The sequence below is a fragment of the Mugil cephalus genome, chromosome 7 (assembly GCF_022458985.1).
Source record: "Mugil cephalus isolate CIBA_MC_2020 chromosome 7, CIBA_Mcephalus_1.1, whole genome shotgun sequence".
NCBI lineage: Eukaryota > Metazoa > Chordata > Actinopteri > Mugiliformes > Mugilidae > Mugil > Mugil cephalus.
In genome coordinates this window covers 15,367,527-15,386,599 of record NC_061776.1, presented here as the reverse complement: position 1 = coordinate 15,386,599, position 19,073 = coordinate 15,367,527, and the positions used below count along the sequence as shown (strand labels likewise).

The window sequence follows — 19,073 nt, the reverse complement described above, 5'->3', positions numbered from 1 at the left end:
TGTGCTTTAATTAAGCCACGGTCCACGGTGAAAAGCTAAGGGGGATGCAATTGTGCGCAACTGGAGTGTGTCTTTTGCGTGTGTCTGTGTGTGTGTGCATTCTCCAAGGAGCACTTCAAACATGCCGTTTGTTATCCCAGACCCTTGTGCTTTAAGGATGGCTGTCTAATCTCAGAGGTCTGGATGCTCTGGAAAAGTTAGCATGTGGGGCCTTCATTTGAATTTCTTACGGCTCAAAATAACTTTCCTTCTAATGCGTGCACCGAGGGCCACGAGGAGAAGGGGAGGAAAAGAGCACAGCCACAAAAGGTGAGGTGTCTGCCGGAGACGGCTTTGGGGTCGCTCGCAGCCCCGTGGCGCTGCTCTGCAACTTTAACGCGTCCCAATTTGAGCTCACCTGGGAGAGCGGTTATTAATTATTGAGCTGCGCAGACTTGAGACACATTCGGCTTCATTGAATGTCACACTCCTGACCTGGGAAATAAAGTTTAGATCCGAAGCAGACACACTGCGGCGACGCCTTCAGACTGCTAATGTCTGGGTGACAGCTGTCTCTGGAACATGGCAGCATGTTAACCAGGAATGAACAAACCTCCTCTAATGAACAAACAACAACTCCATGGTCCATTTCTGAGACTAATGACCACGGCAGCATGGAGATTAACATAACTGCGGATACATGGCTGGGTTTTGCAGTTGGTTACAAAACATTTCAAGGTTAAGACCTCTGCTGTCGTGCACATTTGTCCCGCCGCTGCGCTCCAAAACCGATGACAATATTCTTCGTGGGGGAATACGCGCTCAGAAAGGAAGAAAAAAAAAAAAAAAACACAGATAAACAATAGCCTCTTTCTTTAGCTGTGTTTTGTCTGCATATACTGTACAGAAGCAGGTCACAGCAGCTGCAGGAAGCCTTCATTATGTCTTTGGCTAGAGGAGGAAAAAGTCAATACAGCAAAAATAAAAATGGATTTGAGACTTGGGGGGGCCTTCAAATACTGTACAATAGGGCCAAACACAACTGAGATGTCAAGCTAGTTGTTTTCTCGCTGTTTACATGCGTTTCTGGTCCGGCTCCAGCAGGAGACACATTTAATCAGCTACGCATTTATCAGTTTGTAGCTTGGCAGTAATTTATATATATATGTAAAGACGAGTGGACAGTGACAGCCGATTTCATGTACCATGGCCTGAAATGCCTTAGAGACACCTGGAATTGTTATATTTACTGTAGGTTCTCTGGAGATGATCGCAATATTCACCCTTTGCTACTAATTAATTAAAGCAGAGTCCAAATTTAGGTTCTTTCATGGCCTCCATTGTTGTTGGGTTTTTTTTTAATTAGCGCGCAACGAGCAATAAAGGGATTAGTCGAAATAGGCTATGAGAGGACAATGCATTGGCATTTGGCAGCTTCATTCACAAATAAAATATGCCACTACATTGCCCATTTAGAGGAGGAACAGAGGCCCGTCTTTCTGGAGGGTTAAAATGAGGACATCGAGAAACGGGGAAGGAATAATCCAAAACCACATCCAAACAGGATCAGTGGCTGGCCATTGTGTCTCTCCCTGCTGAGAACGAGAGAGAGAGGGGGAGAACTTTGTGGAGTTTGTTGGCCGTGGAGCCAGAGCCGAGCTGAACAGAGCGCTGAGCCGGGTTGGGCGTCAGGGGTGTCAGGGCTGAGGGGGCTGAGGGGCCAAGGTCTCCTCGCTGTGGGGGATATTAAGCCCTCTGATTAGATCTCAGGGGCCGCCCGTGGCAGACGTCTCCTTTACTACAGGCCCCAGCTCATCTTTATTTTGGCAGGGTGGTGCTCTCTGCAGGCTGCACTGCACCAATACTAAGCTGTTTGTGCGGGGAGGAAAAATAAGTTCATGCTTTTCTCCCTCTTTCTCCTTTTCATTTATTTATTCGCCCATAGCCTACGTGTGTTTGTTTGGGTTTAACCCGAGAGTTCGCGACGCAGGGCAGCGCAACAGAAGTCAGCGGTGCAAGTTGTAGCGAGAAGATGACAACTACTACTCATTTTAGTCAAATCTTAAGTTTTTTTTTGTTGTTTTTTGTTGTGTCTGTGTGTGTGTGTGTGAAAGATGTCGCGATCGTAACACCACGTACCTGCAGAACGTCTGCAGCAACTAAACAAAAACTAATTAAACCACGTTAGTTGTCAGACTCATGTGGATCTGAAAGCAGTGCATCCTGTCGTTCCTCAAGTTTGTACTTCACGCTGTGACATAAGTAAAAGAAAAGCGCACGCGCTGCAAAAAGCGCGTGCACGCACGCACACACACGCAGGACTTTCATCAGGCGCACTTTCTTCTGTTTTGTTTGTCTTAAGCACATATTCCCAATCACAATTTCCACACCAGCCCTCACTACTGCTCCTAAGGGTGCAGGCAGACACTTCTAGCTGCAGGCTCCCCCACTTCTGAAACCTGTCAAATCTGTCCTGGGAGAGTCAGCCTCTCTCTCATCATCCAGGGGCTTATGGACCTCTCTCCATTTACCCTCCCTCCCCTACACAGTTCTCTTTTCCTCCTCCACTTCCCTCCTTTCATCTCACATACAAACTTGCCAGTTGCAACCTTCCCGGCTTCCTCTAAGTTTTGTCTCCTTTTCTCCTCTATTTTGCCTCTCCTCATCTACTGTCTACAACTTACTTTTCCCCATACTTTTCCTCCGGTTTGTTGTTTTTTTTTGTTTTTTTTTTTCTTTTCCCAGGCAGGATTCGTCCTCTCGCCGTTCCCTTCGGGTGCGGATTGAGGATAATCAGGTGTGTCAATGAATGACAGCCATTCTCTACCTCCCACCGCGGTTTGGGTCACATGGGGGTAGGATCAAAATAAAACACGGGCACCGAGGGGGGACGATCTTTTTAAACAAAGGGTAACCTTGTTAACCGAGCGAACGCGAGAGCCCGGCCGCTAACAGCACCGCCGCCTAGTTTGATCAAAGTTTTGCTTTCATGTTTGGACTGTGTTACAACTAGGAATCCATTTTTGGAGTACTTTTGAATAGTGCATGCGGTGGGAGCACTGAGAACCTCGTGGTGATATTGAGTCTTCAAGTCTGAAGATACATTTAATGCTGTACTGTTACAGCTACTTTACACCCCTGTTCTTGTACAGTTCAGGCAGAAACATTGTACCTTTGCTCCACCATTTGCATAGAACAGCACAGAATACGATGCATTATAGCTGTAGATTTCTTTGCTTGGCTCAAACACATTCTCCTATTGGAAAATGTGTGTTTATATTGTGCTATACTATATTGTACACTTTTGTGATTTGTCAGATCGGTTACTGAACATTTCTCGGTTTTTAGAAATAGCTCCATGTTGACGGATTTGCTTTCCCGCAACAAAATATTCATGCTATTTCAAGATTGTTAATGTCATTTACAGATGCATTATAACCTTCCTACATGTTTTTCTGTTAAAAAAAAAAAAGAAAAAAAGTTCTACATACCGCAACTGAATTTGATTTAAAGGCAGAAAATGTTGTGTTACGTTGGTGTGTGTGACGGTGCTGGGCCTGCCTTAACGGATTATGTTCAAGGACAGCTGTCAGCCAATCTCTCAATCGCTCCTTTGCCTCCAAGAGCCCTGACTTCAGTCTGCCTGTCCCTCGCATCCCCAACAGAGGGAGGCCTTTCGGTTCAACCCGCACTCTCCACAGCCCGCCTTCCCCACCAGCACAGGCCTTCGCCCATCTGTCTGTCTGCTCTGCGACCGCTGTCCTGAGGGTGCACTCTGTCTCCCCCTCCTCCCCTCCTCCCTCCCAGCATCCCTCTCTCTCATGCGCCGTGATCGATATGGACGCAGAGGGAGAGGGGGGACCTGTCTGTCAAAGCCGGCGGTGGAAAATGAAGGCTCAGATGAAGGAGGCATGCTCTGTATATTAAATGCCCAGTACCCCTGTGAGGGATGGCGGCGGGAGGGGGGTGGGGGGGGGTTCAGGGTGGGGAAATATCAATAAGGTTTCTCCTAAAAGAGAGATAAGGCCAAAACGGCACTGAGGGAGGGGAGTGGAGGGAGAGAAATGAGGAGCTGAGAAATGAGGTGAGCGCCGAGGTAAATGATGAGAGGAAATGCAAAATGTGGACAAATGATGTAACAAGTGGGGAGGGGCAAATTATTATTGTTTTTTTTCTTTTGTGGGATGTGTGGTTGCAGGAAGAACAAGAGGGGGAAATGAGCTGAGGACCCAAAAAGTGTTAGGAAGAGTAAAGAGCTGAGAAGGGAGAAAGAGTGAAGAGCTGAAGTTAACGACTTTGCAGATTTCATTATAGAGATAGTTAACCCTGTTGACACTGAAGGAGGGCGCTATCCTCTCAGGAGGAGTCCGGTCCTTCCACTTCCACGCACAGAGACAGATGAGATCATTACAGCTATCAGCACCACTGCCATCCACAATTAGCACATCTCCTTTTCTACCCTGTCCCCCCAACCCCCCCTCAGCTCACACTGTCTTCCCCCCCCTGCTCTCTTTCTTTCTCCCCCCTCTCACCTCATGACACTTCTTTGGCCTTGATTTGAAGGCAATTTGACTAAATAAAAAAGCCACATGCAGCAAACTGCTTTCAGCTTTGAGCTGGCCCGCTCTCCTGACCTTTCCCAACTCATTTAGAACCCATTTGGCTTTTCGCGCTGAACAAAGACACGCGGAAAAGCTTTGTTGAAAATGTAAATGCCTCTCAAAAAAAAAAGAAGAAGAAGAAGAAGGAGTTAAGGCGTACACATAAAATACCCCTCTGTCAGTTCGTACGGGTTGCAAATCCACAATGGGCACATTCTGGCATGCACGGTACACACCTGTAAAGCAGACCGGGCACTTGAAGGTTCCACCCATGCCCTCGAAGCTGTGCTCGATCAGGTGGCATTGAAGCTTCGCCGGCGAGTCGAACGACTGACTGCAGAGCTTGCACTCGTGGTTCAGGCCTTCCTCTGCAGAGAAGAGACAACAAAAACACGAGGCAAAAAAAAAAAACGTAAGACGGCAAATAGGCACGAATTGCAGGGGAGCAGCAAATGTCTTGTTCATTTTTATTCTTTCCTTCTCCCCCCTTTTCACATGAAATTGAAATTCATCAAATTTGCAGCAAAGACTCTGATGGTTTTTTTTTTTTTTTTTTTTTTCTGACACAGACAGGAAACATTATAACGTGCGATCTGCTCCCGTCAGGCATGAATTGGGCACAATATAAAATGCAGAGCAGCGCAGATGGTATTTACTTTTATTTTGACGAGTTCCTCAAACCTTCCTCTCGCGGCGCTGTTCTCAAATCTCGTGTACCGGCTGTCACAGGCTGCCACATGTGACTCTGGCGCGCCACGCGAACATGCATCACGCAGATATTGTGCTCGGCATTAGAAGTCCCCGCGCGTCTATCTCAAGCGCTAGACTACCTCACTGATAGCTTAAATAAATGTCACGACTGTAGACTTGCACGCTTATTTGCAGCACAGCAAACTGCTGACTCAAACTTGCAGAGAGCTGCCCATCTCCAGTGCGTCAATAAAAAAGGCCCATACACTCTGCTACGGGGGCCAGACTAGTGCTCTATCAAACTCCTGCCAAGCCTGACATTAGGCCTGCTACACCAAGCGGGTGGGGTGGATGCCTCGGGGGACTCATCTAAGGGTTTATCCCCAGGTCTCTACAGCCCAGTGCCCGCAACATGGGCCCTGGGTGCCAGAAATATGTACACACAATCCACCTAGCCAGCTGCGCACAGCTCGAGTCCTGGAGGATCCGAGTAGAGGGTTAATTGAAAGCGCTTTAAGCAAACCTGGAAAACAAGTCAGCGGAAACCAGAGCTCTACAACAAGACTGCGACCTTGAATGAACCATGCACCCTGTGATTTGTAATTTTTAATTTCCACGAAACCAATACACCTGAGCTTTACACTTTGCTAAGAGTTAGCCTTGTGTAATCCTTGTTTGTCTTATTAAAAAAATAAAAAATTGGTTGCATCTCAGCTTCTGCACCTATGGATTGATATTGAGTAATAGTGACAACTTAAACCCTGTGACCTCTGATATTCTAGGAAAAGAAGGGGAATGGAAACATCTCCCGTGACGCCAAAAGAAACAGCGGGAGTGTATTGAACTTTTTACCGTTTCAACACGTTTCTGCCAGTTTTTTTTCCCCCTTCTTAATCTTTCCCCAATAACATAGACATATGGCACGAATATCACTGCGGCACAGAAACAAAACCACGCACCGCGCTCCTGCGTGACCGTCTCCTCAAAGGTAAGAGCCGATCAAAGCGGCTCGAAAGGGAAATAGTCGATGTTGTGTTCTGCAATCATGCATTTGACAGATGAGATGCTCTGTAACCTACATGTGCATCTGAGTGTAGCAGCAGGCATCAGCGAAAGAGGAGGAGGAGGAGGAGGGGAAGGGGGAGGGGGAGGGAGGGGAGAGGGGCGGTAGGTGGCACGGGGTGCGTCCGCGCAGCCGTGCCAGAGGATCGCTGTCCTCTTTGATCAGCGTTCATTTTGCTTATCTGTGTAAGGGTGTACACTGAGGTCAAGCTTGCTGCAGCATCCACAGATCCGCTCCTCTACCATATGCGCAGCCCTCATTTGACCCCAGTGCACAATCCTGTCCCTTCGGAGACCCGGCCTGCTTCATTATGCAGATAACTCTGCACCTGCCTGACTGACCTTGCGTGCGTGCATGTGTGTGTGTGTGTTTGTGTCTGGGAGCAGGTGCGTCAGGGGAAAATGGCGACGAGAAATAAAATCAGGAATCGTTCAATTTAAAGACTGTGGCTGCTGTTCACTCTGTTTATCTGTGTTCTATTCTGATTTTTTAAGTTTTTTTTTTTTTTACCGTCAACAGAACCAGCTCTCGACTCTTAAAACTTCTGTCGGGAGTTAGCTGTGCAGATGCCTCGTATCACAATACCTGAGTCACGATATGATACATTATTGCGTTATTCACGATCGTCCCAAAACATGACTTTGTCTGTTTCTTTCAAAATCGATATTAAGAGATTCAAAATCCATGCTGTATTGGAAGAAAAAGTACTGCGATATATTGCCATAAATTTTTTCCCCTCCCCAGTGAATTTATTGTCTTTTCATGTGATTTGTTGACATTAACCCTTAGGTGCATGACCTGCCAATACCTACACCTGCAACGAGTGTGGTCAAAAATTGAGAATCAATGCGTTTCTATGAAATTTATGCTATGATTTCTATAATAACTGGTTAAAGATCATGTTTTTTATTATGGTCGACGAAAGAATTATTTCATGTTTGACATTTTCATTCACCACTTTGTATTCAAGTGTTACCACAAAACAGCTTTTAGAAAGGTAAAAAAGGTCCAACATCCAATAATGATCCCAACACGAGAATGATTTAATATTTTACATGATAATAATAATCAATTTAATATCACACTTTTCACTAGTCACAGCTGCCCTGGTGGTAGTGGTAAACTACCTTAGTAGTCTACAAAGTAGTAATTTGATGATAAAACAACACTATCACACACAAAATTCATGGATGTGGAAAATAAGTTCATATTTTATAACAGTGCATATAGTATGAGGTATGGCATGTTGTATGTTGCTGTGTAAAAATAATCTTCCAGGTGGTGAGACTGCTGGCATTAGATGTGTGGATCGACAGTAAATCTATACCTGACAGTCACAGTTGACTGTGACAAAGGTTCCTAGGGTTAACCTTTGCTATTCCATAGAAAATGCTTAGGGTAATTTTTGACCCTGTGTACTGACACAAAAAAATGCAATTACTTAAAAAACATAACAAATAGATACAAATCCAAATGGCCACATGTCATGGACAACTTATTTGAGGAATACATGGAAGATGAAATGATAAAAATTTCCAAAGATATTGCAAAAAAAAAAAAAAAAAATGAATCTAAGGGTTAAGAAACACTTGGAATATATTTAATCTGCGCTTACGACCCCAACAATGCCAGCGTTTCAACATTCAAACTGAGAGAAAGATACAAGAGAGAAAAAGAGGTCTGACTGCAAGTCTATCTCGAGTGAGTTGCGCTCTGTTAGCCCCTGTAATGCAGCCTGTTTAGGGCTGGGCTTTTATTCAGCAGTGTAACAGGGGTTGAATCAGGCTGGCAGCCTGTTTCTTAGTGAGAGCCAAGGGAGGAAGTCAGCTTGTTCGCCCCTATAGCTGCCTCACTGGGCTGAGGTCACTTCCTGTTGCTCCCCCAGTCCTTCTCCTGGGCTGCCCAATCAGCACGGCCCTGCGTGAGCCCCCACCCCTCTGTATGCACTGAGCAGGCTCTGGATATAGTTACAGGGCCACAGGGGACTGTCAGCTCTCTCCCTCTCTCTTTCTATCCTCATCTCCCTCTCCCTCTCTCTCCCTCCTCCCACTCTCTGTTTCCGAGTCTCCCGAGTGTTCTCCACTGCCACCACCCTGTCCCTCTGCACTCCTAAGAAAATCCTTTAGATGAGAACTGCTCCCGTGTCTGCTCCCTCTAAGCATCCCTGACACCAGCAAAGTAAGCCCATCTGCATATCCACAGGGCCTCGCGTTCCTGTGGCTCATGGTTTATGTATTTCACAGCTCCTTAAAACACAAACGCCTAATATCTCTCCCATGTGGAGGACAGGAGAGGGAGAAGGAGAGAGGAAAAACTACTCTCAAAAAGAATGGTCTTTATTTCTTCATGCTGGATACTTTCTTTTTTTTTTTTTTTTTTTTTTTTTAAATCCAGGCTGAAGTTCATGTGCTGTTGAAGGTTGTTTGGGACGCTGGGGCTTGCAGGTCTGGCTTGCATAGTTTAGTGAACTCTTTATGTAACGACGACACAGCTGCAGCATATTGAGCTCTGTAAGTTTGAGGGAACGGGTTTTTATTTTGAGTGTAAGTGTCTAGCCGCCAACTGACAGAGAGTGGGAAAAGACCGAAACTGAAGTAGTCTAACTTTCTGATAATAGTGTGCAATTAAGTGTAACGCAGAGCATTGCTTAATTAAAAACCCTCCCTCAGCTTATTCTTTTCCACCACCACCACCACCGCTGCCCCTTTCTCTATTTAAACAGTCCTGCCAAGGAGCCGTTTGAACTGTAGGGGAAGTTAGGGTAACTTTAGCGTTTCGCTTTGCACAAGAAAAATCTGATACTTAGATTTACACTCATCTCTGGGGCATAGTGAAGGGCTCTCTCGCGCTCACTCTTACAGGGACCCATGTTGCTTGTGTCGCCAAAGCAGGCGATATTAAGGACATCAATCAAGGCACTTCTTTGCCGGGAGTAATAAGTAAACAGCTGGGAGAACAAATTGAGAATATTTAGTAGTCAGGAATGGGCTATTCTGGAGAGGCCACAGACACAATAACCACGGCAATCAAAGCTCAAACTCACGGGTCAATGCGACGTTTCGAAACCATAGATCTTTAGAAGGCACTGCCATTAAAGCAGAAATACCTGCTTTGGAGGTTTTGCTTTCTACTTGTACACCTGCCTTGCGCTGCTCCGTCCAATGTTGGAGTTGTACGTTACTAAAGAAAGAAGAGTCGGTTTTCAGTGGACTCACTGCCGCATATGTGCACCTCAGTACGGGGCTGTGGATGGTAGCAGAGCAGACAGCTTCAGGCCTGTAAACAGTAGGTGGGTTTACTTCTCTCTTCTCTCCGCGGGAACTATCCATTAACAGATAATGGGGGGAAAATCAGAGTGATTAAGGCCCAGGGAATTATGGGTGAATACAAATTGACTCCACCTCCGTGTGGTGTGCTCTCTTGAGGTGGAAGCTCTGCTCATAAGGAACAAACTCATTTCAGAAGTACTACGAGGGCCCATTAAGGCCTGGGAGAATGCAGCGGATGGGGGTTGGAAGGTGGTAGGTGGGAGCGCAAAGGGATGGACTCCCCCTGGACCAAAGCTGATTGGAGAACCGGTGCCTGGGGGGAACATTACTAATATCTATTTCCTGCCTCCACAGTTGGAGAAGAAGAGAGTGAATCAAGTGCAGAATGTTGAAATTGAAGTACAAGATTTAATCCTAGCATGGTAAGAAAAAAAAAAGAAAAAAATGTAGAGTTAATATATTACACAAACCGTGATGGATACGTGGCTGAGTGCTAGCTAATGAACTCAAAGAAAAACTCAACTCCTGCAGGCAAGTGAGCATGTAAAACACACACTCCGCGTCTCAGAGACGAAAAAGTGTAAGCGCGGCAGCGAAGCCCTCATGTCAGGGTCCCAACTTTCGGAGCACGTCTGATGCTGTTTTCCAGCCTCCAGAGGGAGAGAGAAAGGGAGGGAGGGAGGGGTGTGTGGGGTGAGGTGAGATTGTTGGCTGTGACATGTCAGTAGCGGTGACGCCCTCGCACAGCAAGAGCAAAGGATTCTGGGGGAACATGACTCCGAGAGAATGTCAGCTCTGATGCATGGCAGCTCGTTGGAGGTGCTAATCAGAGCAGGGCTAGGCTCCTGCTAGGATCAGCCACTCTGCGCCTACATTAACCGCTTCACAGCTCCCCTGGCTACTGGGCCAGCGGTAGAAACACCGACCTGACAGGTTTTTGTGTCGAGATAAACATGCGTGACGCTTGAATGGACATTACAAAAGGTTTAGCCGACTAGAACACCTTTTGGATTTCAACAAAACATGAGGGACAAAAACATAAGGCCACTTCTTCGTTCTCTATGAGCACTCCGAGCAGACATTTCTAGTTGAGTTATTTGCCAAGAGCCCCTTTGCATGTGCTTGGCAACGCTCTGATTTTGCTGTTTTGCTGCCGTGCGAAATAAAGTGAGCACAAAATAAAGACGACGGACGACAAAAGTAGTTGGTAAGAATGAATGAATAATAGCTCAATCATTTCAAATGGCAGTGTGATATGTAAGAGATGGGTTCCGATTATGATGAGTCAATGTGTCGCTCTTATGTTTCTCCTTTGTGTCTTGGCTACGTTAAATAAAAGAGGACGTTAGAAGGAAATTCTACTTTTAAATTCTACATTCTACAAATGTATTATTTTTGAGGCAAGTATCCTTAAATATCCGAGTGGTATCGACCTCCAACCTGTCAAAGAGAAGCTAACTCGTAAAAAAACACAAAAAAACGATGCTGGCGGTTTTAACAGGATTCGCCGTCATTTTGTGTGTCCACATCACCTGCTACTCTTGCGCACAGAAACCCACGACGGCTAAAACTCGGTCAAGTGAGCGGTGCATAGGTCACAGAGACTGAGGAGATGGGAAAAAGGAAAAAAAAAAGAAAAAGGAGAAGGCAGAAATCCACAACAACAAAGGCAAGAGGCGAATACTTGTTAACGAATGATATGTAGGCGCCGCAGCTGCAGGCAGGTATGAGGGTCCGGTGGGGACAAACAGTGCAGGCTGTCGAGATGGATTGCGTGGAGTGCCGGACCCCCTGCAGCCACACAAACACATTTCTTTGCAGAAACGCTCTAATTTACTCTATACATGCCTATTCTAAACTGCTGGGCTTTTTTTTTTCTTGTTAGAGGGAAATAAAGGTCAAGTGACTATGCCCTGACTTTCTAAGATTGTTGAGCTCAATGAAAGTTGGCGCCTAAAGTGAGGAAAAATCACAAGCAAGCAAAGAAGCGGTGCGAGGTAAAAACTCTGTGGCGAGTGAGGAGGAGAACAGAAGTGAGGTGTGGCTATACAACAGACTCTGTTTCAGGTCTCAAAAGAGTGAGTGGCCTGAATGTAAAAAGTTAATTATGGGCACATGCCCGGCTTTTTTTTTTTTTTTTTTCTTTTTTTGCTAGCCTCACTGTGGCATTGTCAGGCAGAGGTATGTGGCTCGGTGGGGTTTGTGGTCCACACAAAGGAGCAGGGAAGGAGAGCGTTGAGGAGAGGCCCCTTGGCTGGGCTCGCGGCATGGAACACTGTACAATTAGCCAGCCCCGGCGTTCTGCCGGCTTATAATTATCAGTGCTTGCCTTAATTGACTCCCTTAGCCTGCTGCAGAGGGACCCCCCCTCCTTCATACTCCTTTCTCCCCAGCTCGATGCAGGCCGCCAAGCGCCACGCCAGGCTCTCCAAAGTCATTTAGAAAAGCGCTCATATTTTCGACACAAAAAAAAGGGGGAACATTTGGTGAGAGAGAATTCATCATCAGGTGTCTAGAGGTTTTCCTTAATAGAAAAGCTGAGTCCCACTGAGTGCGCTCCGTGTAGCGGCCAGCCACGCATGCTCAGGACCAGCAAGCCGCCATTCGCAGCGGGCCACAAGACATTAACATAATTTTATATAACACAGGCACCCGCACTGGAAATTTAATACATCTCAGCAAATACGAGACAGCCGTTTTGCATAATTTTTTTCCCATTCTCCACCTTGCCTCCCCTCTCTTCCTTGCAGCTCTATCCGTGCTCGACTTGTGTCTCTCCACTGTCTTTCGACCTGCCTCCTCCTCCTCTCCACCCCCCCCACCTCTCCTGCTGCCACTCTCCTTTGCCCCCATCCCCCTTCACAACCACCCCTCTTTCCTCACCCCACGGTGCTGCTCTCACTAGGAGAGGGGAAGTTCATTACCTCAGCTAAATCAGAATTAGTCCCTTCATTTTGACGGGGCGAACTTCATTAGAAAGGCCCTTCCTTAATCCAGCAGGGAGAACTGATGAATCTACATGGGGGCAATAATTTGCTTCACACAGCACATTCAGCCACTTCCTCCACACCGTCTCCCCCTTCCTCTCCGCCGTCTTTCTGGCTTTATGTACTTATGGCTACATTTTTATTAGATCTATGACAAAAAAAACAAATTTAAAAAAAAAAAAAAGAAAACAGAGGAGAAAGGAAAACACCTGCATATAATTAACTAATGGCAGAAGAGATGGTGCAAAGAATGAGTTATGCTGTTTGGAATGTCCCGTCTCCCCAACAGACTTCTGGGTCCCTGGAGCAGTCGTAGCTGACTTGGCTGCCGCTCAAGCACAGGCTGAGTGAGCACGGCCGGCAGCAGGCTGGGTCTGCGGGCCTGAGGTAACTACTCAAGCTAATGTTATAACGCCAAGATTATGTTATAGACTTTTAGGATATACATGTCTTTGTTTTGTGCATATACAGTAAGTCCGGTGAATGATCTGAGCAAACAGGGACAAATAATTTACTACTTTGAAAGTCGGACATGTGTTTTTGAGTGTTTTTTTTTTTCTTTTTTTCTTTTTTTGGTGCAAGTTTTGCAAAGAAAGAGAAAAAGTTTGTCCACATCTTTACAACAAACTAGAGCGCAGAGAGATGTGAATGAGGACAGACAGCCCCTGACTGCCATACCACAGCGCCTGGTGTCAAACAGATGTGCAGCTTGGCAGCTACGCTCCCCAGAAAACAGAGAGCCCACGGATTCCAGTGTGGCGTTGAGTTGCTGCCCCCCCACCCCCACCACCATCCTTTCACCACTCCCATGTCCCCCCACAGTCCCAACTCCACCACACTGTGCCCCGCAGTCGCCCTCCCTCATCACCTCCACGCAGGGGTCCCCTGACTGGTAATCTCGTCCCTCGAATGTGAAATCTCCGACAGCGATGCCCCGCGTTTTTACCCCCCACCTCCGCGGCTGATGGGTAAATTGGAATGGCGCACCCTGCTGGCGCCGAGAGCTCCGAACAGACAGCAGCACACACATGCTGAGGCGCCCCCTCGCACGCTCTGTCTAATATAGTGGACATGCACACTCTCTCCAAGCTGCAATATCCATGCACAGACACACGTCCGTGCGCAGATGTGCGCAGGGGAGCGAACACACACACACGCTTGTGCGCCCGGGCGCAGTTGCACGCTCACAAGAGACCCAGGTAAACCACGTCCCCCGTAAACAAACGCATATACGGATGCAAGTGTTCCATGCATGATGTGCTCGCCCTCATCTCCATAAAGATTGAATATATGATGGATAAACAGATACTCGGAACTGAGTCAATACGCGTTCAAATTTAAATGTGCATCATCTCAAATGGCTCAGCTTGGGTCCTTTTGCAGATACAGCACCTGACTTCTGTTGCCATGGTTTCTATTATGTGTACAGATGTAGGACAGAGGACACGTAACAGATGAACCACCGAGTAAATGCGCACATTGCTAGGCCCCCAGTGCGTATGACGAGCACTGCCAACTTGGTGTTTTGCAACAAGCATACTGTAAAACGTTAATAAATACTAACAGTATTACTATTATTATTATTATTATAACGGTTATTATTATTTTAAATTGCAGCAGGAATCGGGGCAGGATTTCCCAGAGGGCCGGTTTAGCTGTCCGAGCCTTCCACTCCATCTATCGGCCTTTTTTTTTTTTTTCCCCACAGTGGACGCTGTGAAGCACGCGTGAATGGTCCAGTCCGCTCTCAAATCGCAGGGACGTCCTAAATAGTCAGTGGGACCAAAAGGGGCTAAAGATCACTGCAGCAGAAGCCACAGAGGCCTTCCTGTCAAAGGCAGTGCTTTCAGGGGGCCAGGGGTGAGGGGAAGCCGGAGGGAGAGAGCCAGAGACATGACATACATTTCATTACACTTAAACCAACTGTGGGTTCAACTCAGAGCCCTGGATTTCCAGTGGCGTCTCAAAGGATGGAGTAAGTGGAGGTGTAAGAGAATGGTTTTTACAAAGAACACAATGGGTAGGTGGACAAAGGCAGGCAGCTGGACTAATTGCTTGGGGGCTTGCAGGAATATTTTTCTAAGTACTTCTGTTTAAAGCTCAATTTACAGGCATACCTGACTCTGGTGGACATTAAATGTCTGAAATGTAAATCTCCAAACGCCAACAGCAATTAGACAAGATATTTAGGAAGCATATTTCCCAACTTTATTTGTAATTTATCTTTTAATATCTATTTTTTTTTGTCTGTAATTACACATTTCCTAAGTCCTAATCACATTAGCACCGCGTTGCGTAACCTCTTCTCCCCTCCTTCCTTTCCTTCCGGGCCCTTCTGCCGTCCAGCGGCTCCGTTTAATTTCGTCCCGTGAACGCAACCTCAGATGGGTTCGAGATGAGGAGGAGAGGAGAAAGCAGTGCTTATTCCAAACATGCCAAGAGCGGTCTTTTCGGTGAGAGCTCTCCTGGTCTTGTAGAGAGACTACTTGTCCATTAAGACTGTCAGAGGATGCTCTCAGAAATGAGAGGCCGTATCTCTGGAGAGGGCTGCAGGGAGCATGCTCAGACGGAGCCCGGGGTTAAAGGAGGGTGAGCGAAGAGTGGCGGCCAATTCGGCACCCGGTTAGGGGAATCTACGGCCTGGTTCTGCAAGAGCTTCTTGGCTTTCGGGATATGCATCCTCTAAGAGCGGCGCGCGGCGAAGATGCACTTCCCATCATTATGGAAAATATAATTTGCAGTGTAACCTACTTTGCTTTACAAAGAAATGTCTATTTAAAATTCCTCGGAGTATTATTAAAATGGCTATAGAATTACAAAACACTATTATTACAGCACGCTTGGGGGGAGCCCCCGCTCATTAAGCTTCTCAGATGTCGTGGGTTTTGATTATTCTATCAGCTTCGTTCTCTTATTATAGTGACAAACTCCTGCTATTTTGTTGCCAATCTCCTTCCAGCTGTCACATCTTTCGAAAGATCATAAAACCCTTCAAACGCGCTCGTGATAAGTCTTCAGATTCACCAGACGTTGCCTGATTCCCCCGTTGAATTTGCTGGATTAAGCTGAGGAAGAAACGTCTCATATTTCTTAACTGGTTGCTACGTCTGACATCAGAGTGTATGAGTTTCTAGCATACTGGTATTGTCCAGGGGAGGGAACCCTCACTCTAACCGTCAGCGCTGCACCAAGTGGGACAGAGATGATTAAAACACACCATGGCTGTGACTGACAGACTCCCCACTGCTTCTAGAAGATGACATGTCTCCAAGTCACACAGAAAAGCAACTCCTCTAATTTTAACTCTGACTATAACACCGACCCCCTCTGTCAAAATCCACAAAAAAAACAGCCACACTGAGATTCTTAACCACAATAAAAGTGATAACAACTAAACAGAGAAATAAGTTTAAAAACAACAATAGGGAGGGAGGAGACAAAAGGGCTGAGAAGGCGCCATTTCCCTCCGGTGCACACAAACAGCAGGAACCTGTGAGCTTGTGACAACACCTTCAAACATTTCTGTTACTTTCACAGAAATATCTGATGCTGATGCTCCAATGTGATGCTTCTGCAGCAGTCTTGTCCCAGCGCACAGTCGACTTGGCAAGCTCTTGGTTACCGAAAAGAAAAAAACTCCCTCCTAACTGACTGTGTTTGACATTTGTCATGACAGGAATACAGTGAGAGAAGGGGAAGAGAAGAGGAGTGAGAGGTGGGAGGGGAAAGGAGGAAAATGGAGGAGTGGCAGAGGGTGATCGATGTGTGAAATTGGATGTGTGAAAAAACATAATTCGGCGTTCTCGGGGTTTGCTGCGATTCTCGTTTTTCTGCGATGGGGAGGACAGAGGGGGGTTTCCTGTTATTGTCACATTGTGCAGAGAGCTCAGGGTCGTGTACTAAATGATTCACAGAAAACTGAATCTTTTACATTGGCGTCAGCAATTCAGCCAGGCGCCCTTGTGGGGGAATTCTTTTTGTGTGTTTTTATTGAAGTCTGCATTGAGCGCGCCCAAAACCTCTGACAGGGGGCCCCCGAGGGCGCTTGTCTTCACCTCCAAATCATAAGATGGAGAGACGAAGCTCCCTCTGTGCTCTAAATTATACCCCTCAACACCCCCTCTTGCACGCAGACTTGCAACCCTGCCCTCCCCACCCAAAAAAATAAAACAGAGACAGAGAAGAAAAGCCTTCAGTAATACAGTCCCAGTGGGCTCCGCGATCGCTCTGCGCTGCTGGAACAGCTGACAGGCTCGATGCGGCGGGTCCAATCCCTGCGGTCTGTCAGAGTTGGTGCTACAGCATGACGGTTAGTACTTCTTCTCTGGGGACGTGCCTCCTGCGCCTGCCCCTACGTGCCCCCTCACATGACAGGTCCCGCCACTGACCCGTGGAAGCTCCGCGGCCTTACCCCAATTACCTCCGCGGGTAGGTAGAACTTTGGGTTACGTACCCCTTTATGTGTCTGCACCTCTCCCATGTTCCTCAGCGAGCGGGAGCCCCATCTGAGGTTGCTGGCACATTCAGAAGAGGCGCAGGAGAAGGAGGAGGAGGAGGAGGGCGGGGAGGGGGGTCAGGAATAGGGGGCAGAGGGAGGTGTGGGTGTTACAAGAGGGGTGGTGTAATTTGATCGCCGGGCACAGCTGCATAAACAGGGGTATCGAGGAATTTCTCACTGCTTGATGGAATTGACTTTACATGAATGGCTTCCCCCTCCCCGCCAAAAAATGGGCCATTTTCCACATGTCCCAATGAATATGACAACTTCTCCAGCAGTACAAGCACAGCGCCGGAAACGCAGAACCAGCTCGGGGTACGGCTTGTGCCTCTTTTCTCGAGCTGCGAAATCCTCCCTCTCTGGATGCCTGTGCTAAAGACCTCATCCAAGTCCCGCTGCCTGACCTGTCAAAAAGCAGCCCCGTCCGCTCTAAAAAAAAAATGCCCAAACAAAACAAACCAACAACCGCTGGCAGGGTCAGAGGGCAGCTGCTCTGGGTGCCTGGACTCTGGCGAGCCCTGTGATTGGTGGAAAGGGCAGCGAGTAAAAGGGAATCTTTTCAAAGTGAAATCTCCAGCTGATGGCTTAGAGCTCCGCACCCCACAGTTTGTTTCACTTGCTGCTGTCAGGAGTTCTGCCTGAGCCATTTGGAAGGATTAGAAAAAGTGGGGGAAGAAAAAAAAAACTCAACCGGGCAGATCGTGTGTGCTGTAGGGTCTGAGTGATGGCTCCAGGACCCCTCGGAGAGTGATAAACCTTTGACCTTGACAGCCCCCTGTGGTGACCCCTGACCTCTGGATGTGTGCCACAGACTCAGTAAGACAGGTGCAGGCAGGAGAGTGACCACACCCCCACTGTCTTGGCCAAAATCTCACTTATCTGACCTGCGCTACCTGTCCTGATGGTCCGGACAACAACGGGCGTTACCAAGCAATGCTAGGAATATGCAAACAAGAAGAATGCAAAGAGCAGACTTGGCTAAATCTAAAGTAATTAATCGAGTAATATGTGAAACAGAAACAAAAAATAAATGTATAAATTAGAGTGAGACTAAGGAACTAAGGTAGTGGCACTGAAGCCCTAAGTCAAAGCTGAAACAGCCAGTTTACGAATGGAAAGGCGTCAATTTTTAAAAGGCTTTTTTAAAATAAAATAATACATAATGTTACGTAAGAAATGCAATACCGCTAAAGTGGAAGTGTGTGTGGAGGCACAATGACACATCACATGGTTTTCTGTTCCTCAGCGGGCACTAGCTCCAAGGTCGCGCCAGTCCGCGCCAGTCTTTCTGCAGATCCATTTCCTCTCCCTAGGCACTTCCCTCATGTTGTTGGCCCAGTGATTCAGTGCCTTGCATTAAGAGCAATTCACCTGCCTCCGGCGTCCCAGCGGCACAGGTCCCCTGGGGAAACCAGGTGGAGCATAAAAAAGTTCCACATATGGTAAAGTCAAGCTGCTCGGAGGCTGCCGAGTGTCTGCTGTGGGGATAGAGGCTCCTAAAAGGCCCAGCTGGTACTTGGAAAAGGGCTTCTGCATTACTACACCTCAGTGTCTGTTTGGGCTCCCCTTTGGAAAGTGTTGGCCGGCGCACATGACCAGCCATTTTAGATTTCTCCCTCTACCCCGCCTCATCCCTCGCTCCCTCCCGTCTTCCAACTGGTTCTGTATCCAATTGAACATTTGGTCCTCCACTGCTGGTTAATCAAATTCCTCCATCTGGCCCCCCTATCCCTGTGGAACACAAAAGGTGCAGCCTGAGCCCGGGTCCAAGTGCATATTGGAAGGGAGGAGGGGGATAGAGACAGGGACTGCCTACCTAACTTACACAGCCCAGTCAACTAGATCAGGTAGAGAGCACAAGGCCGGGCCTGATCGTTTTGGGCAAACAGGAACAGCTTGGGACTAAGTATCAGAGCCATGCTGTTCATATAGAGCTCAGGGACAGCAGTGGGTTCATATGACAGTAGGAGGGTTTTATGAGCTAAT

General features: G+C 47.2%; 1 protein-coding gene across 6 annotated transcripts in view; it reads right to left on the bottom strand.

Moving 5' to 3' along the window:
* Positions 1 to 19,073, bottom strand: part of LOC125011496 (zinc finger protein 521-like) — an 88,710-nt gene that overhangs the window by 12,249 nt on the left and 57,388 nt on the right. For all 6 annotated transcript variants that reach the window (XM_047590748.1, XM_047590749.1, XM_047590754.1 and 3 more), the window contains one exon: positions 4,817 to 4,948. In XM_047590748.1, the coding sequence (XP_047446704.1) occupies positions 4,817 to 4,948 (132 nt within the window). The remainder of the gene's footprint in view (positions 1 to 4,816; positions 4,949 to 19,073) is intronic.